Source organism: Trachypithecus francoisi, unplaced genomic scaffold, assembly GCF_009764315.1.
Source record: "Trachypithecus francoisi isolate TF-2019V2 unplaced genomic scaffold, Tfra_2.0 Lachesis_group8, whole genome shotgun sequence".
NCBI classification, from domain to species: domain Eukaryota; kingdom Metazoa; phylum Chordata; class Mammalia; order Primates; family Cercopithecidae; genus Trachypithecus; species Trachypithecus francoisi.
Window position 1 is genome coordinate 6,545,778 of NW_022681473.1, and position 26,049 is coordinate 6,571,826.

General features: G+C 51.5%; 1 protein-coding gene across 1 annotated transcript; it reads left to right on the forward strand.

Annotated features, from left to right (window-relative positions):
- Positions 1-416: 416 nt before the first annotated feature.
- On the forward strand, positions 417-13,990 carry ALDH3B2 (aldehyde dehydrogenase 3 family member B2). The gene is made up of 10 exons (XM_033205661.1): positions 417-742; positions 8,489-8,651; positions 9,109-9,219; positions 9,431-9,551; positions 9,725-9,810; positions 9,935-10,016; positions 10,467-10,853; positions 11,580-11,746; positions 12,388-12,487; positions 12,751-13,990. The coding sequence occupies exons 1-10, from the start codon at positions 684-686 to the stop codon at positions 12,933-12,935; spliced, it is 1,461 nt and encodes a 486-aa protein (XP_033061552.1). The 5' UTR covers positions 417-683; the 3' UTR covers positions 12,936-13,990.
- Positions 13,991-26,049: the final 12,059 nt, after the last annotated feature.

Here is a 26,049-nt window from a genome sequence, read left to right on the forward strand (position 1 = left end):
CGTCGCCCATCAAGGTTCTCTCTGCAAAGGTCTCGGCCCCTTCCTCTGCCCTGACTATGCCAGCTGGGCACATTGAGAGTGGAAATAGAGCCACAGTTGCTCATCTTGACCTGTGAACCCTGAAGAGTGAGGAGAGGAGAGGAGAGGAGAGGAGGGAGATGAAGATTTAGCATAGAGACCCTAGATGGGGCCATGGGTGGCATGGGACCACTGTGGCTGGGTCCTAGGAGGACTTCCTGGTGGAGGCAACATTTGCCACCAGGATCTTGCTGATATTTTCATCCTGTGACCTTCCCCTGGGGATCTTTTTTCCTGATCAGGTAACTCCCTGCTAGCCCATTCCAGTAACCACACAGCAAAGCTTCAGACAGCCTTGACTTGTCCAACCTGTTCCCAAGCCGGCTGTGCAGTGTGGTCCCTGGGGGCATGGCCCTGGAAGAACAGGGCAGATACAGAGCAGCTCTAGATCCTGGCAGTGACAAAAAGGTAGGTGTCGTAATGAGGATGTGCAGCCCTGCCCCATGCCTATTGGGTAACCCTGAGCATCACCCCAATGATTACCCCATTGCCAGGCGTGGGAACGGGAGTTGGTTTGGGAGCTGCCAGGCTCCCGGGAGGATCGCAGTCAGCAGAGCAGGGCTCAGGCCTGGGGTAGGAGCAGAGCCTGCGCATCTGAAGGCAGCATGTCCAAGAAAGGGGATGGAGGTGCAGTGAAGAGCCCAGGGGCAGAGCCCACGCTGGGGTATGTGGGGCACAGGGGTGAGGGCTGGGCAGAGGGAGCTCAAGGTAAAGGGCACTGGTGGGAACCAGGGGCATGGAGGGAAGGGGATGTGTGCCCATGGCACGTGGATCAGGAGGCGAGCCTACCAAGGGGCCTGTGGCTGCAGGGCCATGGGCACAGGCCTTGCTCAGGAGAGGGAGGTGGGCACTGGTGTCTTCTGAGCCTCACCTTGCCCTGTGGCAGGCTCCCGGGAAGCACCCCCGGAAATGAAGCCTGTTCCCCAGGAGCCCCAGGGATAGGGACAGACCCTGTCCTCCCTTTGAGGAGCTCCCAGGTTAGGGGAGAAGGCAGCTTTGTGGACAGACAAGGACTCGGTGGGGGGCACCAGGGCTGTGATCAGGAGGTGCCGGAGAATCGGGGATTGGAAGCAGAGAGCTTCTTGGAAGTTGAGGTGAAAATTGGATCTTTGGTTTCAGATTTTAAAAGCAACATGCATTGCTTGTTTCTGGTTCTAGAAATACTACATTCGCATTTAGAAAGTCTGGAAACTGCGGCCGGGCGCAGTGGCTCAAGCCTGTAATCCCAGCACTTTGGGAGGCCAAGACGGGCGGATCATGAGGTCAGGAGATCGAGACCATCCTGGCTAACACAGTGAAACCCCGTCTCTACTTAAAAAATACAAAAAACTAGCTGGGCGAGGTGGCGGGCGCCTGTAGTCCCAGCTACTCAGGAGACTGAGGCAGGAGAATGGCGTAAATCCGGGAGGCGGAGCTTGCAGTGAGCTGAGATCCGGCCACTGCACTCCAGCCTGGGCGGCAGAGACTCTGTCCCCCCAAAAAAAAAAGAAAGTCTGGAAACTGCAGGAAGATGTTGAGAAGACAGTGAAAGGCGCAAGGCACACATTGGCACGTGGTCACTGTGGTCACAGGGCTGGTGTGAGGAGAGGGGCTGGGGGGCCTCCCTCCTCACACTGAGGCTGTGAGGAGGGCAAATCAGGTCGTCTCTCAGAGCCTCGGTTTCCCCATCTTTCCAACTGGGTAATAATAATAGCTGTGAGGCTTAAATGAGTTGTGCATGCCAGCTGCCTGGCCTCAGATGTCAGCTCTGACTTCCTTCTGGGCCCTGCACCAGGTGTGGCCACTGCCAAGGGAATGAGTCCCTCTCCATATGACAGGTCCCATCAGGCCTCCACTTGCCGCTGTGTCTTATTTCTCAGCATCTACCCCCACAGGGCTTTTGCACATGTTGGTGCCTCTGTCCAGATCGCTGGCCCTCCAAGAGGCCCTCCCCTACGACTTCCCCATGGCAGTCAGAGCCAGGGGTTGGTCTCTGGCCGCCTCTGGAAGAAACCCAGGCCACACCGATCATGTTTCTAATGATATAATTGTTCCATGTGTGGACTGTGAGCTCCGTGAGGGCTGGCCAAGTCTGGAGTGTTCACCTATGTGACCCAGGGTCAGTCAGGAGCTGCCTGGTGAGCAGCCGGGGGTCCCCAGTATAAACGCAGAAAATCTGAGACAGGTCTCAATTAATTTAGAAAGTTTATTTTGCCTGTAATCCCAGCACTTTGGGAGGCCGAGGCGGGTGGATCACAAGGTCAGGAGATCGAGACTATCCTGGCTAACACGATGAAACCCTGTCTCTACTAAAAATACAAAAAATAAGCCAGGTGTGCTGGCAGGCGCCTGTAGTCCCAGCTACTCAGAAGGGTGAGGCTGGAGAATGGCGTGAACCCGGGAGGTGGAGTTTGCAGTGAGCCGAGATCACACCACAGCACTCTAGCCTGTGCGACAGAGCGAGACTCTGTCAAAAAAAAAAAAAAAAAAAGGAAGTTCATTTTGTGGCCAGGTGTTGTGGCTCACGTCTGTAATACCAGCACTTTAGGAGGCTGAGGCGGGTGGATCACTTGAGGACAGGAGTTTGAAACCAGCCTGGCCAACATGGTGAAATCCTGTCGCTACTAAAAGTTACAAAAATTGGCTGGGCATGGGGGTGCACGCCTGTAATCCCAGCTACTCCAGAGACTGAGGCAGGAGAATCACTTGAACACGGGAGGTAGAGGTTGCAGTGAGCCGAGATCACGCCACTTGCACTCCAGCCTTGGTGACAGAACGAGACTCCATCTCAAAGAAAAAAAAAAAAGTTTATTTTGCCAAAGTTGAGGACGTGCACCTGTGACACAGCCTGGGGATGTCCTGACAACATGTGCCCAAGGTGGTCGGGGCACAGCTTGGTTTTACACATTTTAGGGAGACAGGAGATGTAACAAGGCTGGGCGCAGTGGTTCACGCCTGTAATTCCAGCACTTTGGGGGGCCGAGGCGGGCAGATAACCTGAGATAGGGACTTTGAGACCAGCCTGACCAACATGGTGAAACCCCGTCTCTACTAAAAACACAAAATTAGCAGGGCATGGTGGCGGTCACCTGTAATCCCATCTACTCGGGAGGCTGAGGCAGGAGAATCGCTTGAACCTGGGAGTCGGAGGTTGCAGTGAGCCGAGATGGTGCCACTGCACTCCAGCCTGGGCAACAAGAGAGAAACTCTGTCTCAAAAAATATATATATATATAATATATATATACACACACATACATATACACACACACACATATACACACACACACGTACATAAAATACATGTATATACATTATCTATACACATTATATATATATATATGTGAAGTACGTTGGTTCCATACAGAAAGGCAGGGACATCTTGAAGCAGGGGGTGGGGGTGGGGGTGGGGGAGCTTCCAGGTTGTAGGTAGGTGACAGACTGCATTCTTTTGAGTTTCTGATGAGCCTTTGCAAAGGAGGCAATCAGAATATGCATCTATCTCGGTGAGCAGTGGGGGGTGGCCGTGAATAAAATGAGAGGCAGGGGCCGGACCAGGTAGTTCACACCTGTAATCCCAGCACTTTGGGAGGCTGAGGCCGGCGGATCACCTGAGGTCAGGAGTTCGAGACCAGCCTCAACTTGGAGAAACCCGTCTCTACTAAAAGTACAAAATTAGCTGGGCGTGGTGGTGCATGCCTGTAATCCCAGCTACTTGGGAGGCTGAGGCAGGAGAATTACTTGAACCTGGGAGGCAGAGGTTGTGGTGAGCTGAGATCGCATCATTGTACTCCAGCCTGGGCAACAAGAGCAAAACTTCGTCTCAGAAAAAAAAATAAATAAATAAATAAAGGGGAGGCAGGTTGACCCTGATCAGTTTCCAGCTTGAATCTTCCTTTTAGCTTAGTGATTTTGGGGGCCCAAGATATTTCCCTTTCCCACCAGTCAGCCCCGCCCCAGCAAGCGCCCGGACCCCTGCCCTGCAGCAGGTGGGCGGGACAAGAAAGCACCTTGGATGAGAGGCGGGGCTTGGGTCTGGCTCCAGCCAGGGTCTGTTTCCTCATCCGTTTCCTCATCCGTCAGGCAGATGCTGCTGGCTCCGTGATTATTTCACTGAGCACCAGATGTGCACACGTGAGGACAGGCGATGACAGCTCAGAAAGGGCAGGGGTTCCTCTGCCCCACCTGCCTCACCTGGGAAAGTTGTGACCATGCTCAGGCCAGGTTCCTGGGATGAACAGCGGGACATCTGTGTGCCATAGCTCATCCAGACTCCTCCAATCTGGGCCTTGATTCAGGGCGGAGGCGATCATCCCTCCAAAGGCATCAGGGAGCATTGGAAGAGGTTAGAGCTGAGCTGATGTGACCAGGAGCTGCTTGAGCGCCAGGTGGAGGCTGCTGATGCTTGAATTCCAGGCACAGCTTTGGGGCAGGGCCCTGGAATCTGAAGACCTGGAAGCGCTGCAGGCCAAAACTGCCCGCTACTAGAGAAGGGCCCAGGACCCACCCAGGTTGTAGCCCAAGACAGGGCTTGAGCAAAGACGGTAGATGAATATTTGCGAAGCCCTGGATGCTGTGTCCTCCTCCAGGCCCTCACGCGGGGGTGCCGGACACTGAGTGTGGGGGTCCTGTGCCAGGAATGGTGGCGACGCTGCCCAGGGGAGGGAGGCTGCATCTGCAGGTGTGGCCGGGAAGGTGCCCAGCATGGTTCCTGTCTCCCCACATTCTTCAGCTGGGACCTGAGCCAGGCAGGGGCCGCTCTCCTCATCTTGTCATTCATAAGGACAGGGACTTCTGCCATTGGTTCAGCTGGCTCTGTGCACAGGGGAGCACTGTCCCTGCATCACATATGAAAAGAGTGCCTGGTGCGGTGCAAGTGCAGATGGTGCACTGGCCTCCAGGACACTCACTGGGGATGCCAAGGCCCTGCTAACCACTCACCTCCACTGCCCTCAGCAATACGAGTCTGAGGCAGCAACCCTGGGTATGGCCCTGTGACCTGCAGCTGAGGGATGAGATAACTGAAGTCCACATGTAGACAGACACAGAACACACATGGACACAAACAGCCATACACACACAGACACCCATACACACACAGACACACATGGGCACAGACACCCATAAACAGACACAGATGGACACAGACACCCATACACACACAGATCCACCGACACCCATACACACACAGATACACACAGACACACACCCATACACACACAAACACACATGCACACAGACACCCATACACACACAGACACCCATACATACAGACACACATGGACACAGCACTCGTGCACACACAGACACTCATACACCCAAGGACACACAGAAACACACAGACACACACATGACACACTTGGAGAGAGACACCCATACACACAGACACTCATACACACACAGACACACACCCATACACACACAGACACATGGACACAGACACCCAAACACACACAGACACACAGACATCCATAGACACACAGACACACAGACACCCATACACACACAGATATACACAGACACACAGACAGCCATACACAGACACACACAGACATACAGACAACCATACACACACACAACACACATAGACACAGGCACCCATACACACAGACACACAAAGACACAGACATACAGACACCCAAACACACACGTAGGCACCTGTACACACACAAACACAGATACTCATACACACAAAGACACACACAGATGCACAGATGTCCATACACACACACACAGACACCCATACACAGAAAGACACACAGACACAGAGACACCCGTACACACACAGACACACAGACACAGAGACACCCGTACACACACAGACACACAGACACAGAGACACCCGTACACACACAGACACACAGACACAGAGACACCCGTACACACACACACACACAGACACCCGTACACACACAGACACAGAGACACCCATACACACACAGAAACACAGACACACAGACACCCATACACACACAGACACAGAGACACACACCCATACACACCCAGATACTCACAGACACACAGCCACCCATACACACACAGACACACAGACACATAGATACCCACATACACACACAGACATACAGACACCCATACACACACAGACACACAGACACACGGACACCCATACACACACAGAAACACAGACACACAGACACCCGTACACACACAGACACACAGACACAGAGACACCCGTACACACACAGACACACAGACACAGAGACACCCTACACACACACACACCAGACACAGAGACACCGTACACACACAGACACACAGACACAGAGACACCCGTACACACACAGACACACAGACACAGAGACACCGTACCACACAGACACACAGACACAGAGACACCCGTACACACACAGACACACAGACACAGAGACACCCGTACACACACAGACACACAGACACAGAGACACCCGTACACACACACCACACAGACACAGAGAGAGACACCCGTACACACACAGACACACAGACACAGAGACACCCGTACACACACAGACACACAGACACAGAGACACCCGTACACACACAGACACACAGACACAGAGACACCCGTACACACACACACACACAGACACAGAGACACCCGTACACACACACACACACAGACACAGAGACACCCGTACACACACAGACACACAGACACAGAGACACCCGTACACACACAGACACACAGACACAGAGACACCCGTACACACACAGACAGACACAGAGACACCCGTACACACACACACACACAGACACAGAGACACCCGTACACACACAGACACACAGACACAGAGACACCCGTACACACACAGACACACAGACACAGAGACACCCGTACACACACACACACACAGACACAGAGACACCCGTACACACACAGACACACACCCATACACACCCAGATACTCACAGACACACAGCCACCCATACACACACAGACACACAGACACATAGATACCCACATACACACACACCCATACACACACAGACACACAGACACACACAGACACACAGACACATGGACACCCATACACACACAGACACACAGACACATAGATACCCATACACACACAGACACACAGACTCACAAACACAGACATCTATACACACACAGACACCCATACACACACAGACACTGATACACACTCAAACACCCATACACACACACACACACACAGACACAGACACACACACACCCATATACAGACAACCATACACACACAGACACACAGACACCCATACACATACAGACACACAGACGCACACAGACCCACAGACACCCATACACACACAGACACCCAGACACACACTGACAAACAGACACCTACACACGCACAGATACATACAGACACACAGAGCCATACACACAGACACACAGACATACAGACACATACACACAAAGACACACAGCACCCATACATACACAGACACACGCGGACACCCATACACACACAAGGACACAAAGACAGCCATACACAGAGAGACCCACACATAGACACACAAAGACACAAAGATATACAAAGACACAGAGACACAAAGACACAGACAGACCCACGGATACACAAAGACACAGGATTTGCGCGCCATTCTTCAGCCCCTGGGCTGGAATGCTCAGAATCCCCTTGCTAGGACCTGGCAATCCTCCTGAGTGTCCCCCTGGACCCCTTCCCCCACCCCCGGGGTCCTGATCCTTCCTCCTCTCCAGAACCCACCAGGGTTCCCTTGGGTCCTCAGGCTAAAGCCCAGAGGGGTTCATGCCCTGGGGCAGTCTCAGCTCTGCCAACCTACCTTCACCTGCCACCTGTGCCCACGGATACCAACCCCGGAGCTCTCTCCTCCGCTTCTGCTTCCTTCTACGACCAGCCGAGTGCCACCCCCTCCCCAGAGCGGGTGCCAAACCCTCCTCAGCGCTAAGGCGCGTCTATGGCTTCAGTTTCCCCATCTGCCACCTCAAAGCTCTGTGAGCTCTGGAGCAAAGAACCCTCCGAGACCCAGAAGGGAGGGAGGCCCCAGGGAGAGCTCTGTTCCATCTGAGTGGTCTGGGTGGAGCGGTGGCCAGGTGCCAACGTGGGTGGGTATGTGTCTGTGCAAGGAGGGGAAGGGCAGTGAAGAGCTGGGATGGTGGTCACCCGAGGTGTGGGGTGTGCTGGGCTTCCAGAGAGCCCAGGAGGGGGATCCTCTCCCTGGAGTGGGGGAGGTCAAGCCCAGGGCCCTCCCTCATGGACACGCCTGGGAGGCAGGTGAGTGGGGGGGGTGGCGCAAGCAGCCCCAGCTCCGTGGGGTCGAGTGGGTCTGTGTGTGTATGAGGTGGGGTGTCTGTGAGTCCCCATGGGTGCAGGTGGGGCAAGGGTGTGCAGACTCTGGGGTGGCTGGAGGGTGCCTGTGAAGGAGGAGCAACCCAGCCATCCAGTTCACTCTGCCCTGTCTGACAGGATAGACCCCTGCCAGGACACGCTGCGGCGGCTGCGGGAGGCCTTCAAGTCGGGGCGCACGCGGTCGGCCGAGTTCAGGGCTGCGCAGCTCCAAGGCCTGGGCCGCTTCCTTCAAGAAAACAAGCAGCTCCTGCAAGACGCGCTGGCCCAGGACCTGCATAAGGTGGGCCGTGGAGGGTGGGCCCAGGCAGGGGCTGGAGCGGCATCCCTGTCCTCTTTCAGGAGGGTCCATGCCCCCTAGTGACTGGCTGTGTCCCTAGTTTTATCCCTGTTTGTTTAACAGACCTCCTTCCCTGGCATGTGGAGTGTGGCAGGCACCTGACCTTCACTCCTGAACACTCACAGCCACCCTGTGATGCAGGCTCGATGGCTGTCCCCATGTCGCAAATGAGGAAACTGCGGCACTTGGGGGTTAACATCGCTTGCCCAAGACCACACAGCCAGGAAGTCACCGATCAGAATCGCAGCCATGCACAGTTCCCAGGGAACCACAGTGCCTCCCATAGGAGCTGTCTTTATGTGTCCGGTGGTGGTGGTGTCTGCGTGTGCCCTCCTCAAATTCTAGACCCCTCCTGGCCTGGGTCTGGGCCTGACCTCTCTCAATTCCACCTCCACCACAGTCAGCCTTCGAGGCAGACGTATCTGAGATCATCACTACCCAGAATGAGGTCGACTATGCCCTCAAGAACCTGCAGGCCTGGATGAAGGACGAACCGGGCTCCACGAACCTGGTGAGTCCTGCTGGCAGGCGGCGGGAGGGAAGGGCAGGGCACCGGGCAGCTCTGGTCCAGGCCCCCTTCTGCCACCGAGGCCCCGGGCGAGTCACTGATTTTCTCGTCTTTCCTGGGATTCCATCGCATGGGGAGCTGAGGCCCCAAGTGTGCAGTGGGTGGGCTTTGGGGTAGCCCTTGGCAGGGCCTCACCGTCTGCCCTGTGCCTCAGTTCATGAAGTTGGACTCGGTCTTCATCCGGAAAGAACCCTTTGGCCTGGTCCTCATCATCGCACCCTGGAACTACCCCGTGAACCTGGTCCTGGTGCCCCTGGTGGGCGCTCTCGCTGCAGGTGAGGAGGGAGTTCCGAACCCCAGGCTCTTCCCGCCCAGTAGCCCCTCCCAAAAAGGCCCCTGGAATCCTGCCTATGAGGCACCCTCGGCCTCACAGGCCCTCTGAACCCAGCCCCTGGTTGGGCATGGGGACCCTGGGCTCCCCCAGTGATGTCCCCCTCTGCCCCTGCAGGGAATTGTGTGGTGCTGAAGCCGTCAGAAATCAGCCAGAGCACAGAGAAGGTCCTGGCTGAGGTGCTGCCCCGGTACCTGGACCAGGTGAGGGTGACCCTGCCCCGGCAGTGCCTGGCATCCCTATACCTCACCCTTGCAGGCTGAGGAGGCCCGGCTGGCCCCTAAGCCTGCCCCTGAGCTGCCCTGAGCCGCCCATCCTGCCTTGCAGAGCTGCTTTGCCGTGGTGCTGGGCGGGCCCCAGGAGACAGGGCAGCTGCTGGAGCACAAGTTCGACTACATCTTCTTCACGGGTGAGGGGGCCAGGCCAGGTTCCCAGAGTAGGCGGAGGGGATCAGCAGGGCAGAGGGTGGGAGGGCTGTGGAGGGAGGAGGCTGGGACCAGCAGTGGCGACACATGCGAGCTGGAGCTGGCACAGAGGCCATCTGCTTGCACAGGCCAGGCCCTGGGCACATTGGAGCAATTGGATCCTGGGGTGGCCGGGCTGGAGGCAGGTCCCAGTGTGTGAGCCACATCAGCCAGGAGAGCGGTGAGGCAGGCCAGGACTTTCTATGAGGAAAGCTGGCAAGAGTCAGGTGCCTGGAGCGTGTGGTCAAGGCCAGTTGAGGATGGGGTCTCCTCACCGTGTGCCTAGGGAGCCCACTGACTCCAATACCTCTCCAGGGAGGAGTGGGGCCCTGGGCTGGGCCATCCCGCCTGGCCCAGGTCACTGAACGGCCACTCTGGTTTCCTTCCACACCCAGGGAGCCCTCGTGTGGGCAAGATTGTCATGACCGCTGCCGCCAAGCACCTGACACCTGTCACCCTGGAGCTGGGGGGCAAGAACCCCTGCTACGTGGACGACAACTGCGACCCCCAGACCGTGGCCAACCGCGTGGCCTGGTTCCGCTACTTCAACGCCGGCCAGACCTGCGTGGCCCCCGACTACGTCCTGTGCAGCCCCGAGATGCAGGAGAGGCTGCTGCCCGCCCTGCAGAGCACCATCACCCGTTTCTATGGCGACGACCCCCAGAGCTCCCCAAACCTGGGCCGCATCATCAACCAGAAACAGTTCCAGCGGCTGCGGGCACTGCTGGGCTGCGGCCATGTGGCCATTGGGGGCCAGAGTGACGAGAGCGATCGCTACATCGGTGAGTCCTGCTGCCCCTACCACAGCCCACCTGGGCCAAGACCCCTCCTCACGGGAGGGCCCACGGCTGGGCCACGAGTCTGGACCCGCACCTGAAAGCCGGCCCCACTGTCAGAGCCCGGCCTTGAGCCACGGCTCCAGTGCCATGACTCTGTCTCTGTGCTTCTGAGCCTGTGGCCCCACAAGGCTAAACTCTGGTCCCTCAGCCCTGGATTCGCTGAGTTCGGATCCCAGGGCTCCAGGGCCCAGCGTGCTAAGAGGAACTCCCATCCCACCACCGGCTGTCCTGAAAGGCCACAACCTCAGATTCTCCGAGCCCACGATCCCCAGGTTCTAAACTCTGATGGCCCCGTCCTGAGCCCCCCAGTCTCCTGGGCCGTATGGCTCAGCAGCTCATGGGACACTGTGGCTCCAATATTCTGGGGTGCTGTCGCCTCATGAACCCCAAGGTTCTAAGAATCCCATCACCCCGACTGTGAGACCAAGATTGGGGGATTCTCTGGGCCCCACAGGCCCTGAGCAGGCTGGGGAAGACCTAGGGTCCCTCCTGGGAGTCTATGGGGAGACTTTCTTCCCTAAACACTCCAAAGCCTGAAGCAATGGGAAGTCAGACCTTGGGATCCTGGCCTGGAGCCCTGGCCCGTGGCCCTGTCCCCATCTCTACCCCCACCCCTGGGTGCTGTCCTGACTGTGGCTCTGGGGCTGAACGGTCTTTGGTGCCCGGCAGCCCCTACGGTGCTGGTGGATGTGCAGGAGACGGAGCAGGTGATGCAGGAGGAGATCTTCGGGCCCATCCTGCCCATCGTGAACGTGCGGAGTGTGGACGAGGCCATCGAGTTCATCAACAGGCGGGAGAAGCCCCTGGCCCTGTACGCCTTCTCCAACAGCAGCCAGGTGGGGGTGCGGCCGGGCTGGGGGCAATGGAGGGGCTGAAGGGGGCACAGACTGGCTCCTTTCCTTTCACAGCCCTTCCTAGGAGGGCTTTGGAGCAGCAGATGCCTCAAGGGTGACTATATCTAGGCCAGCTGGTACCACCGCATCTGGTGCAAGGATGCCTGGCAGAGAGGACAGGGTCCAAACCCGCCAGGCATGTAGCGGGCCCGTCCTCTGTCCTGGCTGGTGCAGCCTGCACCTGGACTGTGCAAAGATTCTGCATGGGCAAGCAGAGGCCCCGAATGGAGGTCAGGGACAGAGCAGAGTGGGGGCCTGATAGAGCCCAGTGGGTCGCGGTGGGGCCTGCAGCCCACACTGCAGTATCCTAACCTCGCCGTTAGACTCAAGGCTGCCGGCCCCGCGGTCCTGCAGGGCTTCCTGGTCTTTGCGCCATGTTGGTATTCACCCCACGGCACCCCAGCCATCACTGAGAGGTGTTGTCCCCAGAAGACGCTTAGAGGGGAGATTATTGCCTGTTAGAGGGTGGAGGGGCAGGTGGAGGGGCATGTGAGGATGAGGCTCACCTCCACTGTGGAATATGCAGGGCTCAAGCCCTCTTCCCATGACTGGAGCCCACCACCTACGTTCCCACTCCTCGGCAGGTTGTGAACCAGATGCTGGAGCGGACCAGCAGTGGCGGCTTTGCAGGCAACGATGGCTTCCTCTATGTGTCTCTGCTGTCTGTGCCGCTGGGGGGAGTTGGTAGGTACCTGCCCATTTCCACCCCCAGGAAAGCTTGGTTTTGGTACCCCAGACCGAGGAAGTCCCTTCACTCACTGTTCAACCTTGATCCGGGCCCTGGGACTCTCAAGGCCTCAGTTTCTCTATCTGTACAACGGCTCTGTGAGTGGCCTGGCTCTCTCTGAGCTCCCTGCCAGCTGTGTGCCCCTGGCCAGGGCAGTAGCCTGCTGCTAGGGCTGCATGGGCAGCCTGGCCTCAGGTCCTTGCTCTCTGTGCCCACCTAGGCCACAGCGGGATGGGCCGGTACCACGGCAAGTTCACCTTCGACACCTTCTCCCACCACCGCACCTGCCTGCTCGCCCCCTCGGGCCTGGAGAAGTTAAAGGAGATCCGCTACCCGCCCTATACCGACTGGAACCAGCAGCTGTTACGCTGGGGCGTGGGCCCCAAGAGCTGTACCCTCCTGTGAGCGTCCCACCTGCCTCCAACGGGTCACGCAGAGAAACCTGAGTCTAGCCATGACGGGCTTGTGCTCCCAACTCACATTGTTCCTCCAGACCACAGGCTCCCCCAGCCTCAGATTGCTGGAGCTGTCACATGACTGCATCCTGGCTGCCAGGGTTGCAAAGCAAGGTCTTGCTTCTGTCTGAGGGATGCTGTTTGAGAGAGGCCAAGAGACTACAGAACATGCCAAGTAACCTCACTCATCCCACCCTCCCCAATTCTAGCCCTTTGCTCTCTCGGTCAAGGTTGGCCAGGCCCAGTCCCAGGGGCAGCGTCACCCTGGAAAATACGGTGCCCTGCCTTCTTAGGGGCAGCAGCACTGAACGGTTGAGAGCGTGGATCCCTCCAGGCCTTTGCTCTGTCCTCTAGGCACACACGCACTTCCGCCTCTGCCCCATCCCAATTGTACCAGCACTGCCTCCCCGAGGGATCCTCTCACATCCCACACTGGTCTCTGCACCACCTCTCTGGTTCACACAGCACCCTGCACTCACCCACAGCAGCTCCATCCACAGAGAAAGCCGGGGTTTGCACCCCTCCACTGCAGAGTGTTGCTGGGACGTGTGGGCAAGTCCCTTGACTTCTCTGAGCCTCAGTTTCCTTATGTGAAAGTTGCTGGAACCAAAATGGAGTCACTTATGTCAAACTCTAATAAAATGGAGTCAGGGGGCCACAAAGAAGCCCTCACACACACATGCCCATAAGAGGATTTATCACAAGACACTCCTGCATGTAGACCAGACACAGGGCATCCCGAAAGCACGTCCTCAAGACTGTAGCATTCCAGATGAACTCCAGACGCTTACCTACCATGGCCGTCTCCACCAGAAAACCATCGCCAACTCCTGCGATCAGCTTGTGACCTACAAACCTTGTTTAAAAGCAGCTTACATGGACTTCTGTCCTTTAAAAGCGTCCCCTTGGCTGTGACCCTCTGTGTATGCCTGGGATCCTTCCTAGCACTCATAGCCCAGATAGTAATCCTCTGCTCTTCCCAAATAAATTCACCTGTTCTGGAGAGTCTGTCTCTCTGAGGTTGACCTTTATCTTGTAGAATGGGGTTCCCACCCATCTTTGATCATAAAGGAAATCTCAGATTTAGAACTATGTTACCCAGGCTGCTCTTGAATTCCTGGGCTCAAGTAGTCTACCTTGGCCTCCCAGAATGCTGGGATTATAGGTGTGAACCACCATTCCCAGCCCACATTTCTTAAATATGGTGATTCAGTCCAAACCTTGGTAATACAATCGATGTTTCTAATTGTGTCCTGCTTACAGGGAGCAGGATTTGTTTTTCGTTTTTTGAGGTGGCATCTCACTCTGTATCCCAGGCTGCAGTGCAGAGGCACAATCTCTGCTCACTGCAACCTCTGTCTCCTGGGTTGAAGCAATTCTCCTGCCTCAGCCTCCCTAGTAGCTGGGATTACAGGCGCCCGCCACCATGCCCTGCTAATTTGTTGTATTTTTAGTAGAGACAGGGTTTCACCATGTTGGTCAGGCTGGTCTTGAACTCCTGACCTCAAGTGATCCACATGCCTCGGCCTCCAAAAGAGCAGGGATTACAGGCGTGAGCCACCACACTGGCCTAAAATGTTTCTTATCTAACATAAAAGGGTGCCTGGCTCTTAGCTGATTATCTCCTGGATCTGGAAAGAACTTTAAAAAAAAAAGGGAAAAGGGGATTCTCTACAGAATGTAGATTTTTCCCACAGGAGACAACTTTGCAAGGCAGTTTCAAGATATGGCAAGGAAATACATTTGGAGTTAAAGTATTTTGATTTCCTCTCTTTTTTGTTATGTGAGGTTATGCCAGAGTCAGGTCAGAAGGCAGACCACGCTAGAGGGTTAAAATTAAAGCCTCTCTGATGAGACTCTGTGGTTTGTAGGGCGTGACTCCCCAGGCCCCTTAGGGGGGATTTTGGGCAAAAGAAGAAAAAAAAATCACAAACTATAGACACTTTATGACAGAAAATTTCCTTGAATCTGGAAAACAAAGTAAGGTGATAGTCTCACATTTAAGTCATATTAAGTCTCACATTTAAGTATTTGTATCAATTACTTAATTTCATGTAATTATTTTTGTTTTGTTCAATCTTTTTATTTTGTTTTATTTTATTTTATTTTTTTTTTTGAGACAGAGTCTTGCTCTGTCGCCCAGGCTGGAATGCAGTGGCCAGATCTCGGCTCACTGCAAGCTCTGCCTCCCGGGTTTACACCATTCTCCTGCCTCAGCCTCCCGAATAGCTGGGACTACAGGCGCCTGCCACCTCGCCCGCTAGTTTTTTTTTTTTTTTTTTTTTTGTATTTTTAGTAGAGATGGGGTTTCACCATGTTAGCCAGGATGGTCTCGATCTCCTGACCTCGTGATCCGCCCAACTCGGCCTCCCAAAGTGCTGGGATTACAGGCTTGGGCCACCACGCCCGGCCTATTTTATTTTATTTTATTTTATTACCACAGAGTCTTGCTCCATCACCCAGGCTGGAGTGCAGTGGCACAATCTTGGGTCACTGAAACCTCCACCTCCCAGGTTCAAGCGATTCACCTGTCCAGCCTCCTGAGTAGCTGGGATTACAGGTGCCCGCCACCACACTCGACTAATTTTTTTGTATTTTTAGGAGAGATGGGGTTTCACCATGTTGGCCAGGCTGGTCTCAAACTCCTGGCCTCAAGTGATCCATCCACCTCGGTCTCCCCAAGTGCTGAGATTACAGGTGTGGGTGGCAAGTCACCCAGGTGCCAAGGCAAGAGACTGAGGGCACAAGCTGTTCCAGTATAATAATGAAAATATATAGAATAAAAAGTTATACTAGAAATAGATTATAGATATGATTGTATATGAATATCATTAATCATTAGTTTGTAGCATTACTCTTTATTCCAATATGATAATAATCTTTGTTCTACAATTATAACGTAGGGAAAACCAGGCCATACAGAGATAGGAGCTGAACCGGCACGGTGAGAAGTGACCAAAAGACAAGGGTGTGAGCCCTGTTACACCTGGGCAGGGCCACTAGGGGGCTCCCTGGCGTAGCAGTAACGCCAGCGCCTGGGAAGGCACCCATTACCTAGCGGACCTTGGTCTAGGGGTAGCGTCAGTGCCTGGGGAAGGCACCTGTTACTTAGCAGACCGGGAAAGGGAGTCTCTCTTTCCCCAGGGCGGCGGTGATTAGAGAAGACTCTGCTCCACCACCTCTTGTGGAAAGCCTGACGACAGGCCCGCCCACAGCCATCTGGAGGCTTAACAGTCTCCCTGTGACGCTGTGCTTCAGCGGTCACACTCCTGTTTCACGTTCATGTTATGTTCTGTACACCTGGCTCTGCCTTCTAGATAGTAGTAGCAGAATTAGTGAAAGTATTAAAGTCTTTCATCTTTCTGAGAAGAGCATAGAAGAAATAATGATGTAAGCTGTCCTCTGTCTCTCCGCCTCAGCTACCTAAAAGGGAAAGGCCCCCTGTGGTGGACACATTACTCGCGTGACCTTATCAGTCATTGGAGATGACTAACACTCCTTACCCTGCCCCTTTTGCCTTGTATCCAGTAAATAACAGCATGGTCAGGCATTTGGGGCCACTACCAGTCTCCGCACCTTGGTGGTAGTGGTCCCCCAGGCCCAGCTGCCTTTTCTTCTATCTCTTTGTTTGTGTCTTTATTTCTGTGATCTCTCCTCTCTGCACACGAGGAGAAAAAATCCATAGACCCCGTAGGGCTGGACCCTACAACAGGTGTGAGCCACTGCACCTGGTCAGTTTTTCTCAATCTGAATTAGCAAACGTGGACAACAGCCAATTGCGAATGCTTCCAGAGAAGAATTTAAAACAACTGTCGTTGGCAGGGCATGGTGGCTCACACCTCTAATCCCAGCATTTTGAGAAGGCAAGACAGGAGGCTCACTTGAGCTAAGGAGTTTGAGACCAGCCTGGGCAACATAATGAGACCTTGTCACTACAACAAAATAAAGAAATGAGCTGGGCACAGTGGAGTGCCCCTATAGTCCCAGCTACTCAGGAGGCTGAGGTGGGAGGATCACTTGAGCCTGGGAGGTTGAGGCTGAAGTGAGCAGTGATCACGCCGCTGTACTCCAGCCTGGGAACAGAGTGAGACCCTGACTCAAAACTAAAAATTAACTGTGGGTGACGAAAGCTCAGAGCAGCCAGTCAGAGGTCTGATGACAATTTACAACTGACAGGAAATTTCAGCATTTCTTTTTTTTCTTTTTTCTTTTTGCGACAGAGTCTTGCTCTGTCACCCAAGCTGGAGTGCAGTGGCGCAGTCTCGGCTCACTGCAAGCTCCGCCTCCAGGGTTCATGCCATTCTCCTGTCTCTGCCTACCAAGTAGCTGGGACTACAGGCACCTGCCAAACACGCCTGGCTAATTTTTTGTATTTTTAGTACAGACGGGGTTTCACCATGTTAGCCAGGATGGTCTCGATCTCCTGACCTCTTACTCCGCCTGCCTCGGTCTCCCGAAGTGCTGGGAATACAGACATGAGCCACCGTGCCCTGCCAGAAATTTAAGCATTTCTGTGGCATACAGCCACGAGACACAATCATCACAGTCATGACACATATCTTAGCATATCAGAGTTTTAGGAATCTCAAACCATTTCCCATAGTTTAGTGACACACTTACACAAACATTACTTAAAGGAAGTTAAACACCATTTCTATTTGACAATGCTTCCCGTATTATTTACCAAATAAGCCTGATCATTTAATATCTCCAAAAGATGAGAGACACAACCTTTGAGGCTTGCTCCAGGAGACCCTTCTGGAAGAATCTCAAAGTTGATATTAGGCCAGATGGCTTCATTTAGGATTTGGATCCGGGGAAGCCTGCCAAAAATGTCAAAAAGTTCAAATGGCTTCCTTCAACAGAATCAGAGATCACTGCCAAATGATAGTTACTCGTTTAACCACAGTGATGATCAAAAGACTTCGAAAGCAACATGGAAAGTTACATGCATGGAAAAACCTTAGCACTTTAAAGCTCAGTCTCCCTAAGCAATCTGTTTTCCTAAGCCAGTGAGCAGGAGAATACATTAGTAATACCATGGGAAGTCCTGGTTACACGAAACAATTCAGACACATTAAGAAAAACCAAGAACACAGAATCAATTTATACTGGTATAAAACTGCTTTTGTCGACCTTTGAGATAAACTTGAAACCAGAGAAATTAGACTGATCTTAAGAAGGAATATGACAGAAACAGAAACAAATTTGTAATTTAGAGAATGGCTATTAACAAAGCAGGTTTTAGAAATGCATGTCAAAGCCTATTGGAACTTTACTAAGAGTAAATTAATGTCTTAAGAAACCACTGTTTTTTTGTTTGTTTGTTTGTTTAAGACGGAGTCTTGCTCTGTCACCCAGGCTGGAGTGCAGTGGTGCAATCTTGGCTCACTGCAAGCTCTGCCTCCTCCTGCCATTCTCCTGCCTCAGCCTCCCAAGTAGCTGGGAATATGGGTGCCCACTACCACGCCTGGCTAATTTTGTGTATTTTTAGTAGAGAAAGGGTTTCACCATGTTAGCCAGGATGGTCTCGGTCTCCTGACCTTGTGATCCACCTACCTCGGCCTTTCAAAGTACTGAGATTACAGGTGTGAGCCACTGGGCCTGGCTGAAACCACTATTGTTTTAACACAGGGGGCCAAAATTTTAAGTTATGTATAATATGTTTTAACACCCAAATTCATTCTTTAGAAAAACTGTTACAGGCCAGGCATGGTGGCTTATACCTGTAATCCCAGTACATTGGGAGGCCAGGATCACCTGAGGTCAGGAGTTCAAGAACAGCCTGATCAACATGGTGAAACCCCATCTCTACCAAATATACAAAAATTAGCCAGGCGTGGTGGTGCATGCCTGTAATCCAGCTACTCAGGAGCCTGAGGCAGGAGAATGGCATGAACCCGGGAGGCGGAAGTTGAACCCAGGAGATGGAAGTTGCAGTGAAGTAAGATCGAACCACTGCACTCCAGCCTCGGCAAACGAGCGAGAGAGCGAGACTCCATCTCAAAAAGCAAACAAAAAAACAAACAAACAAAAAACAACTATTACAAATCATTTAATTTAATTACAGCCAATTTAATCACACCCAACACTTCCATCACAAGTTCCCATTCACAGGCCTAATCATGACTTACTCAGACACCTGTGGCATGCTTGGACTTGCCCTGTACTTCCTCTTTCTTAAATGTCTAGTCATTTTAGTCTAAGACAGAGATTGACCACACAAGGTTCTTTCCTATACAAAATTACTCTCATTGCTTCACATCTGTAACTTTCTTTACATCTATGTCTCATCTACTTACTGGTTCCTTTTAATCTTTTTTCTATTTCTTTCCTAAATCCATATTTTAAAACTCCCTTTAAATAACTGCTAAATTAGATAAATTACTTTTTTTCTCAATAAAGAATATATTTTATACCTTTCTTATTGTTTTCTTATTAAGTGCACCTTACTTTTGGCACACTTCCTATATAGAATTGTATTATTAGGATTTTTAAAAACCCTTAGTACTCTTAAATTTTTGTTTTTAATTATCTTTTTCCTTTTTTTGAAACAGGGTCTTGCTCCATCACTCAGGCTGGAGTGTAGTGGCATTGATTTGGCTTACTGCAACCTCGACCTCCCTGGCTCAAGTGATCCTCCCACCTCAGCCTTCTGAGTAGCTGGGACTACAGTAGGCATGTGCCACCACCCCTGGCTAATTTTTTTTTTTTTTTTTCTTGTAGAAACAGGGTCTCACCATTTTGCCCAGGCTGGTCTGGACCTCCTGATCTCAAATGACCCTCCTACTTCAGCTTCCCAAATTGCTGGAATTACAGGCATGAGCACCCATCCAGTTCCCTTAAATTTTGTTAAAAACATAGGAAGCACAAAATCTTGAACTGACTATCACATATTGGTATTTTATGCCATTTTATGCCATTTTGTAATTGTTAGAAAAACATGTTTTCCTATAGCATAATTTTTATACATATTTATAGGTCCAAACATATTTAGTCTTTATATTAAATTTAAGAGACCAAGAGCAAACATATTTATGGTCAGCAATTTGTTCCAGTTTTCGTCTTATTTGGAAATAACTCACATTGTTAATGAGTATCCATTACTTAATAGAGGATTTCAAATTACATTAAAAAGTTGATAGATACTTATCCCATTTACCTTTACATACTTTATTTTTAGCGGTTCACCAGGATTACTTATGAGAACTGATATATTCGACAAAGCTAGTCATCATTCCAAATTATTTATCTTATTTATCTGTTAATTACCTTTTTATATAGCTGTATGTCAGGCAACTATCATAAAAGTAAGAACCTTTAAGGCCGGGTGCGGTGACTCACGCCATGTAATCCCAGCACTTTGGGACGCCAAGGCGGGCGGATCATGAGCTCAGGAGATCAAGATCATCCTGGCTAACATGGTGAAACCCCGTCTCTACAAAAAAAAAAAAATACAAAAAAATAGCCAGGCGTGGTAGCGGGCGCCTGTAGTCCCAGCTACTCGGGAGGCTGAGGCCAGAGAACGACGTGAACCCGGGAGGCGGAGCTTGCAGTGAGCCGAGATCGCGCCACTGCACTCCAGCCTGGGTGACAGAGTGAGACTCTGTCTCAAAAAAAAAAAAAAAATAAGAACCTTTAAGTTGCGTTTCAGAAGACACACCATTCCCATCAAACCAACAATTTTAGACTAGTTCCATTCACCAAAAGATTACCGTCATGTGAATTTGAAAAGCACTTGTTCTTATTTGCTTAGTTTATGAGTACTCATTTCTTTATAAGCCAATCGGTACCATAGACAAATATAACCAGATCTGTACATACTACCAGATACAAACAATGATCTTGTAGCTTTAACTTTTAAAGGTTTAGCCATGGGTCAGGTAAAATTCACTACTTAAAAGACAGATTCCAACTCTGTCTCTGTCCAACTAACAATTTTAGCTAAAATTTATCTGTCCCATACAGCAGAAGCCCTTTACTAAATTTTAGGAAGAACACAGTAGAAAGGAGACAGGCAAAAATTTGACTCTAGTGTCGGTTAGAAAATCCATGAGTCTCTCCCACAGCAATTGTTACCCAGTCTAAGGGTTCCTAGATGATAGAGGCGTCCCTGAGTCCCATCACTTTTGGTCACTATTAGCAAACTGTAGCATCTGGTGGGCTGACTGACGAGGAAGCTTCTTCCCCTACCCACTGGGGACAGTTAGGACACTCTAGTACCCAATGGCCCTCTTGTTTACAACATGCACACTGTTGTGGTCTCAAGGGCGGGAGGCCCTTTGGCCAGGCAGTGGGGGCCCTAGGGATCTTATGGCTGATCATCTCCAGTGAACTGGGTTTTTTTGTTTTGTTTTGTTTGTTTTTTTCAAGAAAGAGTTTTGCTCTTGTCGCCCAGGCTAGAGTGCAATGGCGCAGTATCGGCTCACAACCTCTGCTTCCTGGGTTCTCCTGCCTCAGCCTCCCGAGTAGCTGGGATTGCAAGTGCCCACCACCATGACTGGCTAATTTTTTGTATTTTTAGTAGAGACAGGGTTCAGCCATGTTGGCCACGCTGGTCTTGAACTCCTGACCTCAGGTGATCCGCCCACCTCAGCCTCCCAAAGTGCTGGGATTATAGGCATGAGCCACCACACCTGGCCGCAGTGAACTGTTTCTTGTGTACTTACTGGCTGGTTGTAGCCAAGAGACTCGGTAGCTTCTTATCTTGTGTTGTCTTGTTGGGATTTTTTTTGTTTGCCCTTCCTGGATTTGGCCACAGGTGCTCAATACCTTAAGGGCAATCTCAACCAATTGAGATGTCAGCATCCCCAGTGTCCCTTCTGCTTTTTGTAGTTCATCTGCATGGCTTGTGCCACTGGAGTCCTGCTATAATTACTGTTTTCCCATATTAGCCACCCAGCAGCTTAGAGGAGGGATTGCTGGTGACACAGATCCCACAACTCTTGGCCCACACTCAAGTAGTTTTAAAAAAAAAAAATTGGCGGGGAGGGGCGGGCATGGTGGCTCATGCCTATAATCACCACACTTTGGGAGGCAAAGGTGGGCAGACCACTTGAGCTTAAGAGTTCGAGACCAACCTAGGTAAGATGGCGAAACCCTGTCTCTATAATATTAGGTTGGTTCAAAAGTAACTGCTGTTTTTGCCATTGAGAGTAACGGCAAACACTGCAATCACTTTTGCACCAATCTAATTTTTAAAAAATTAATTTTAAAAATTGGAAGGCATAGATTTCACTCAGCAAGGCAGGAAATCTCGTAACTGCTCTACACTGTGGCTCTGCTGACCGCCCGGCACTGCTCCAGAGGATGCAAACTGGCCGAGATTTAGATGAACTGACTGAAGGCAATAAAGACATTGTGTTGAAAAACACAGCAGAAAGGCTGGGGGTGGTGACTCACACCTGTAATCTCAACACTTTAGGCGGCTGAAGGGGGTGGATCACTTGAGCCCAGGAGTTTGAGACCAGACTGGACAGCATAGCAAGACCCCATCTGAGAAAAAAAATTAGCTGGGCACGTGCCTCTAGTTTCAGTTACTTGGGAGGCCTGTTTGAACCTGGAAGTTGGAGGTTGCAGTGAGCTAAGATTGGGCCACTGGACTGCAGCCTGGGTGACAGAGCCAGACCTTGTCCCCAAATAAAAAAAAAACCCACTGCAGAAGACCTTCAGAATTGCTTGCCCCTAGAAACCATGCTTTCCTCAGAACATCTCACCCTTCAAAAACTACAGCAGCAGCCAACCCACCATTCACGCTGATGCATTCCTTTGTGATGAAGACTTCATTGATTCATTATGTGACAAAGGGAAAATAAGCAGCAACTACTGTGTGGTTCACACCAAACAGAACCTTTAGACTGATTGTTTGTTCCTTCTCCCTCATGGAATTGAAGTTCATTTATCTTCGTGCACTCCCTGATCAATCAGGAAGGGTTGTGACTGACGTCAGCTCCAGGCTCAGCACAGTCTTTATGGGGTGATCTTATAGTTTAGCAGGTGCAACTCTGTGGAGTAGAACTGAATGGAGACTTTTGCCAGTTGCAGGAAATGTTCATTAAAAAATACCAGTTTACTCACAGATTAAAGGTGCTTCATGCAGACATCTGTCCCCAGGGTTTCTTCTGCAAAATGCTCATGCTGTTATCACGAGTAATGTCTTCAAATATTCTCTTAATGAGGCAGAACAGGCCAGAGCTGGGAATATATTCGTCATAACGTAAGGAATCAGATCATTATTAGTGACAGTGCCAAGTCTTAAAGACTCTCTCCTGGGTCTTCAGACTAATACACATTTATCTCCTTGAGCTGAAGAAGTACTGTGGGACGATGACGTATACCCACAAAAGGATATTGACAAAGAAGCTCTTTATTTATTTATTTATTTGTTTATTTATTTTTTCTTCTGAGACAAGGTCTTACTCTACTGTCTAGCCTGGAATGCAGCGGTACGATAACAGCTCACTGTAACCTTCAACTTCCCATGCTCAAGTGATCCTCCTGCCTCAGCCTCCTGAGTAGCTGGGGCCACGGCTGTGTGTGCCACCACCTGGCTAATTTTTTTTTTTTTTTTTTTTTTGAGACAGAGTTCCGCTCTTGTCGCCCAGGCTGCAGTGCAATGGTGTGATCTCGGCTCACTGCAACCTCTGCCTCATGCCTCAGCCTCCTGAGTAGCTGGGATTACAGGCACCCACCACCACGCCCAGCTAATTTTTGTATTTTTAGTAGAGACGGGGTTTCGCCATGTTGGCCAGGCTGGTCTCAAACTCCTGACATCAGGTGATCCGCCCGCCTCAGCCTCCCAAAGTGCTGGGATTACAGGTGTGACCCACCGCGCCCGGCCTAATTTTTTTTTTTTTTGGTAGAGACAGAGTCTCCCTATGTTGCCCAGGCTGGTCTTAAACTCCTAGGCTCAAGCGATCTGCTCCCCTTGGCCTCCCAAAGTGTTGAGATTACAGGTGTGAGCCACTGCACCTCGCTGACAAAGAAGCTCTTGAACAAATTCATTTAATGAAATTAGCATTAAAATAGTCCTACCTCATTGTAAAGTTTTGTAGAGTGTCTTATAAAATAATGAAAAAAACCCAGTATTTTAATACATATTTTTTCTGTATATTTCCTTCTAGCCTTTGTACATATGATCACGTATCTGTAAAAAGTTGTATGTGTATATATACAACTTTACCCGCTTTGTGTGATAATACAATAAAAACACTTATCTGAAAAAAGTATTTTTTTCGTCAAATAGCAGAGCTCCTGTTTCTGGTAACCCAGGGTATGGCAAGCGGGGGCTCTGGGAGATGGAGCAGCTCAGCCTCCTGTGAAAAAATCTGTTTCTCCAAAAAAGAACAAATTCCTGTGTCGGGCGCGGTGGCTCACACCTGTAATCTCAGCACTTTGGGAGGCTGAGGCGGGCGGATCACGAGGTCAGGAGATCGAGACCATCCTGGCTAACACGGTGAAACCCCATCTCTACTAAAAATACAAAAAATTAGCCGAGCGTGGTAGCGGGCGCCTGTAGTCCCAGCTACTCAGGAGACTGAGGCAGGAGAATGGGATGAACCCAGGAGGTGGGGCTTGCAGTGAGCCAAGATCACGCCACCATACTCCAGTCTGGGTGACAGAGTGAGACTCCGTCTCCAAAAACAAAAAACAAAAAAAAAAACGATTTCCCAAAACCAGTCCCACTGTTGTCTACCCAGATCCGGGTTGCCCTTGACCTGGCTGGAGATGCCTCTCAATCCCCCAGGGCACGCAGAGCCAGAGACAGAAACTGAAAGCAGAGCTGCACCGCGCTGAAGTCTAGAGATCCCACTACTAGATCCAAAGAATTTACCCTTTCAGTCAACCCAAGGGGCAAAGTCCACTTTCTTCCCTGAAGGAGCAGCACCGAACAAAAGCTCCAGGCAGCTGCTTCCGCTGTTTCGGGTGTAGGGCCAAGTGACAGCCCCATGGGCCGTGCAGCAAGCAGAAGATCCCTGGGAGTCATCCTCAACCCTCTGGGGCCACGTGGGTGAGTTCTCCAGGGGGAGGTGCCGCTGCCCACTGCTTCACCTTAGTGAGCGTCAAGGAGTTGGGATCAGAATCCCAGCTGGCCCCGTCTGGGTCGCCAGAGTTTTGTTATCCACACAACGGGTGGGCTCAGTTGCTTGGCGGATGTCAACTAAAGAGGATTTAACAGGGGATTTTATTTCTTGCAACAAGTAAGGAGAACACCGAGACATCTCCCAAAGTGGTGTCTCCCTGAGCTGAGGCAGGTTTTCTAAGCATAGGATAATGAGGCGTGATCTGATTGCATCTTGCAATGAGGTGATGCTGGGAGGCATGATCTAACTGGATGCAGCCACAGGGGGACACCACAGCTCTGACCCCTCTCTGGGTCTCAGTTTCCCCAACTGCAGTGAAGAAATTGGCCCCAGTGATGATGCCCATGACACCACCATCCTCTGCCCTCACTCATGCTGGGGTCTCCATGTGCCCATTTTCAAGCTTGTGCCCGCCCTTTGTTCCTCACTCCCCACAGCTGTCCTTAGCCAGGACTTTCACAGCGTGGAACCAAGGCCCAGAGAGGGCACTGAACCTCTCCAGGTCACACAGCCTGTCAGGGAGGTGGGGTCAAATCCAGGTCACACGTGTGCACACACACACATGCATATATGCTCACATACATGCACACACACTCTCAAGCACATGCACACATGCGCACACACATGCACACACATTCTCATACATGCACACATGTATACACGCGCACGTACACACATGCACACACATTCTCATACATGCACACATGTATACACGCGCACGTACACACATGCACACACATTCTCATACATGCACACATGTATACACGCGCACGTACACACATGCACACACATTCTCATACATGCACACATGTATACACACGCACGTACACAATGCACATATGCTCACACACATGCACACACTCTCAAGCACATGCACACATACACGCACACACGTTCTCATGCACACATGTACACGCACGCACACGCACACACATGCACAAACACAATACTCTCTTGCACATGCACACACAGGTACAGACT

Excerpts from the sequence above, each read along its gene's own strand:
- ALDH3B2 (XM_033205661.1), top strand. The coding sequence starts at position 684 with ATGTCCAAGAAAGGGGATGGAGGTGCAGTGAAGAGCCCAGGGGCAGAG. Across the intron at positions 743-8,488 it reads GGGGCAGAGCCCACGCTGGG|GATAGACCCCTGCCAGGACA; the intron begins GTATGTGGGGCA and ends CCTGTCTGACAG. Across the intron at positions 9,220-9,430 it reads AACCGGGCTCCACGAACCTG|TTCATGAAGTTGGACTCGGT; the intron begins GTGAGTCCTGCT and ends CCTGTGCCTCAG.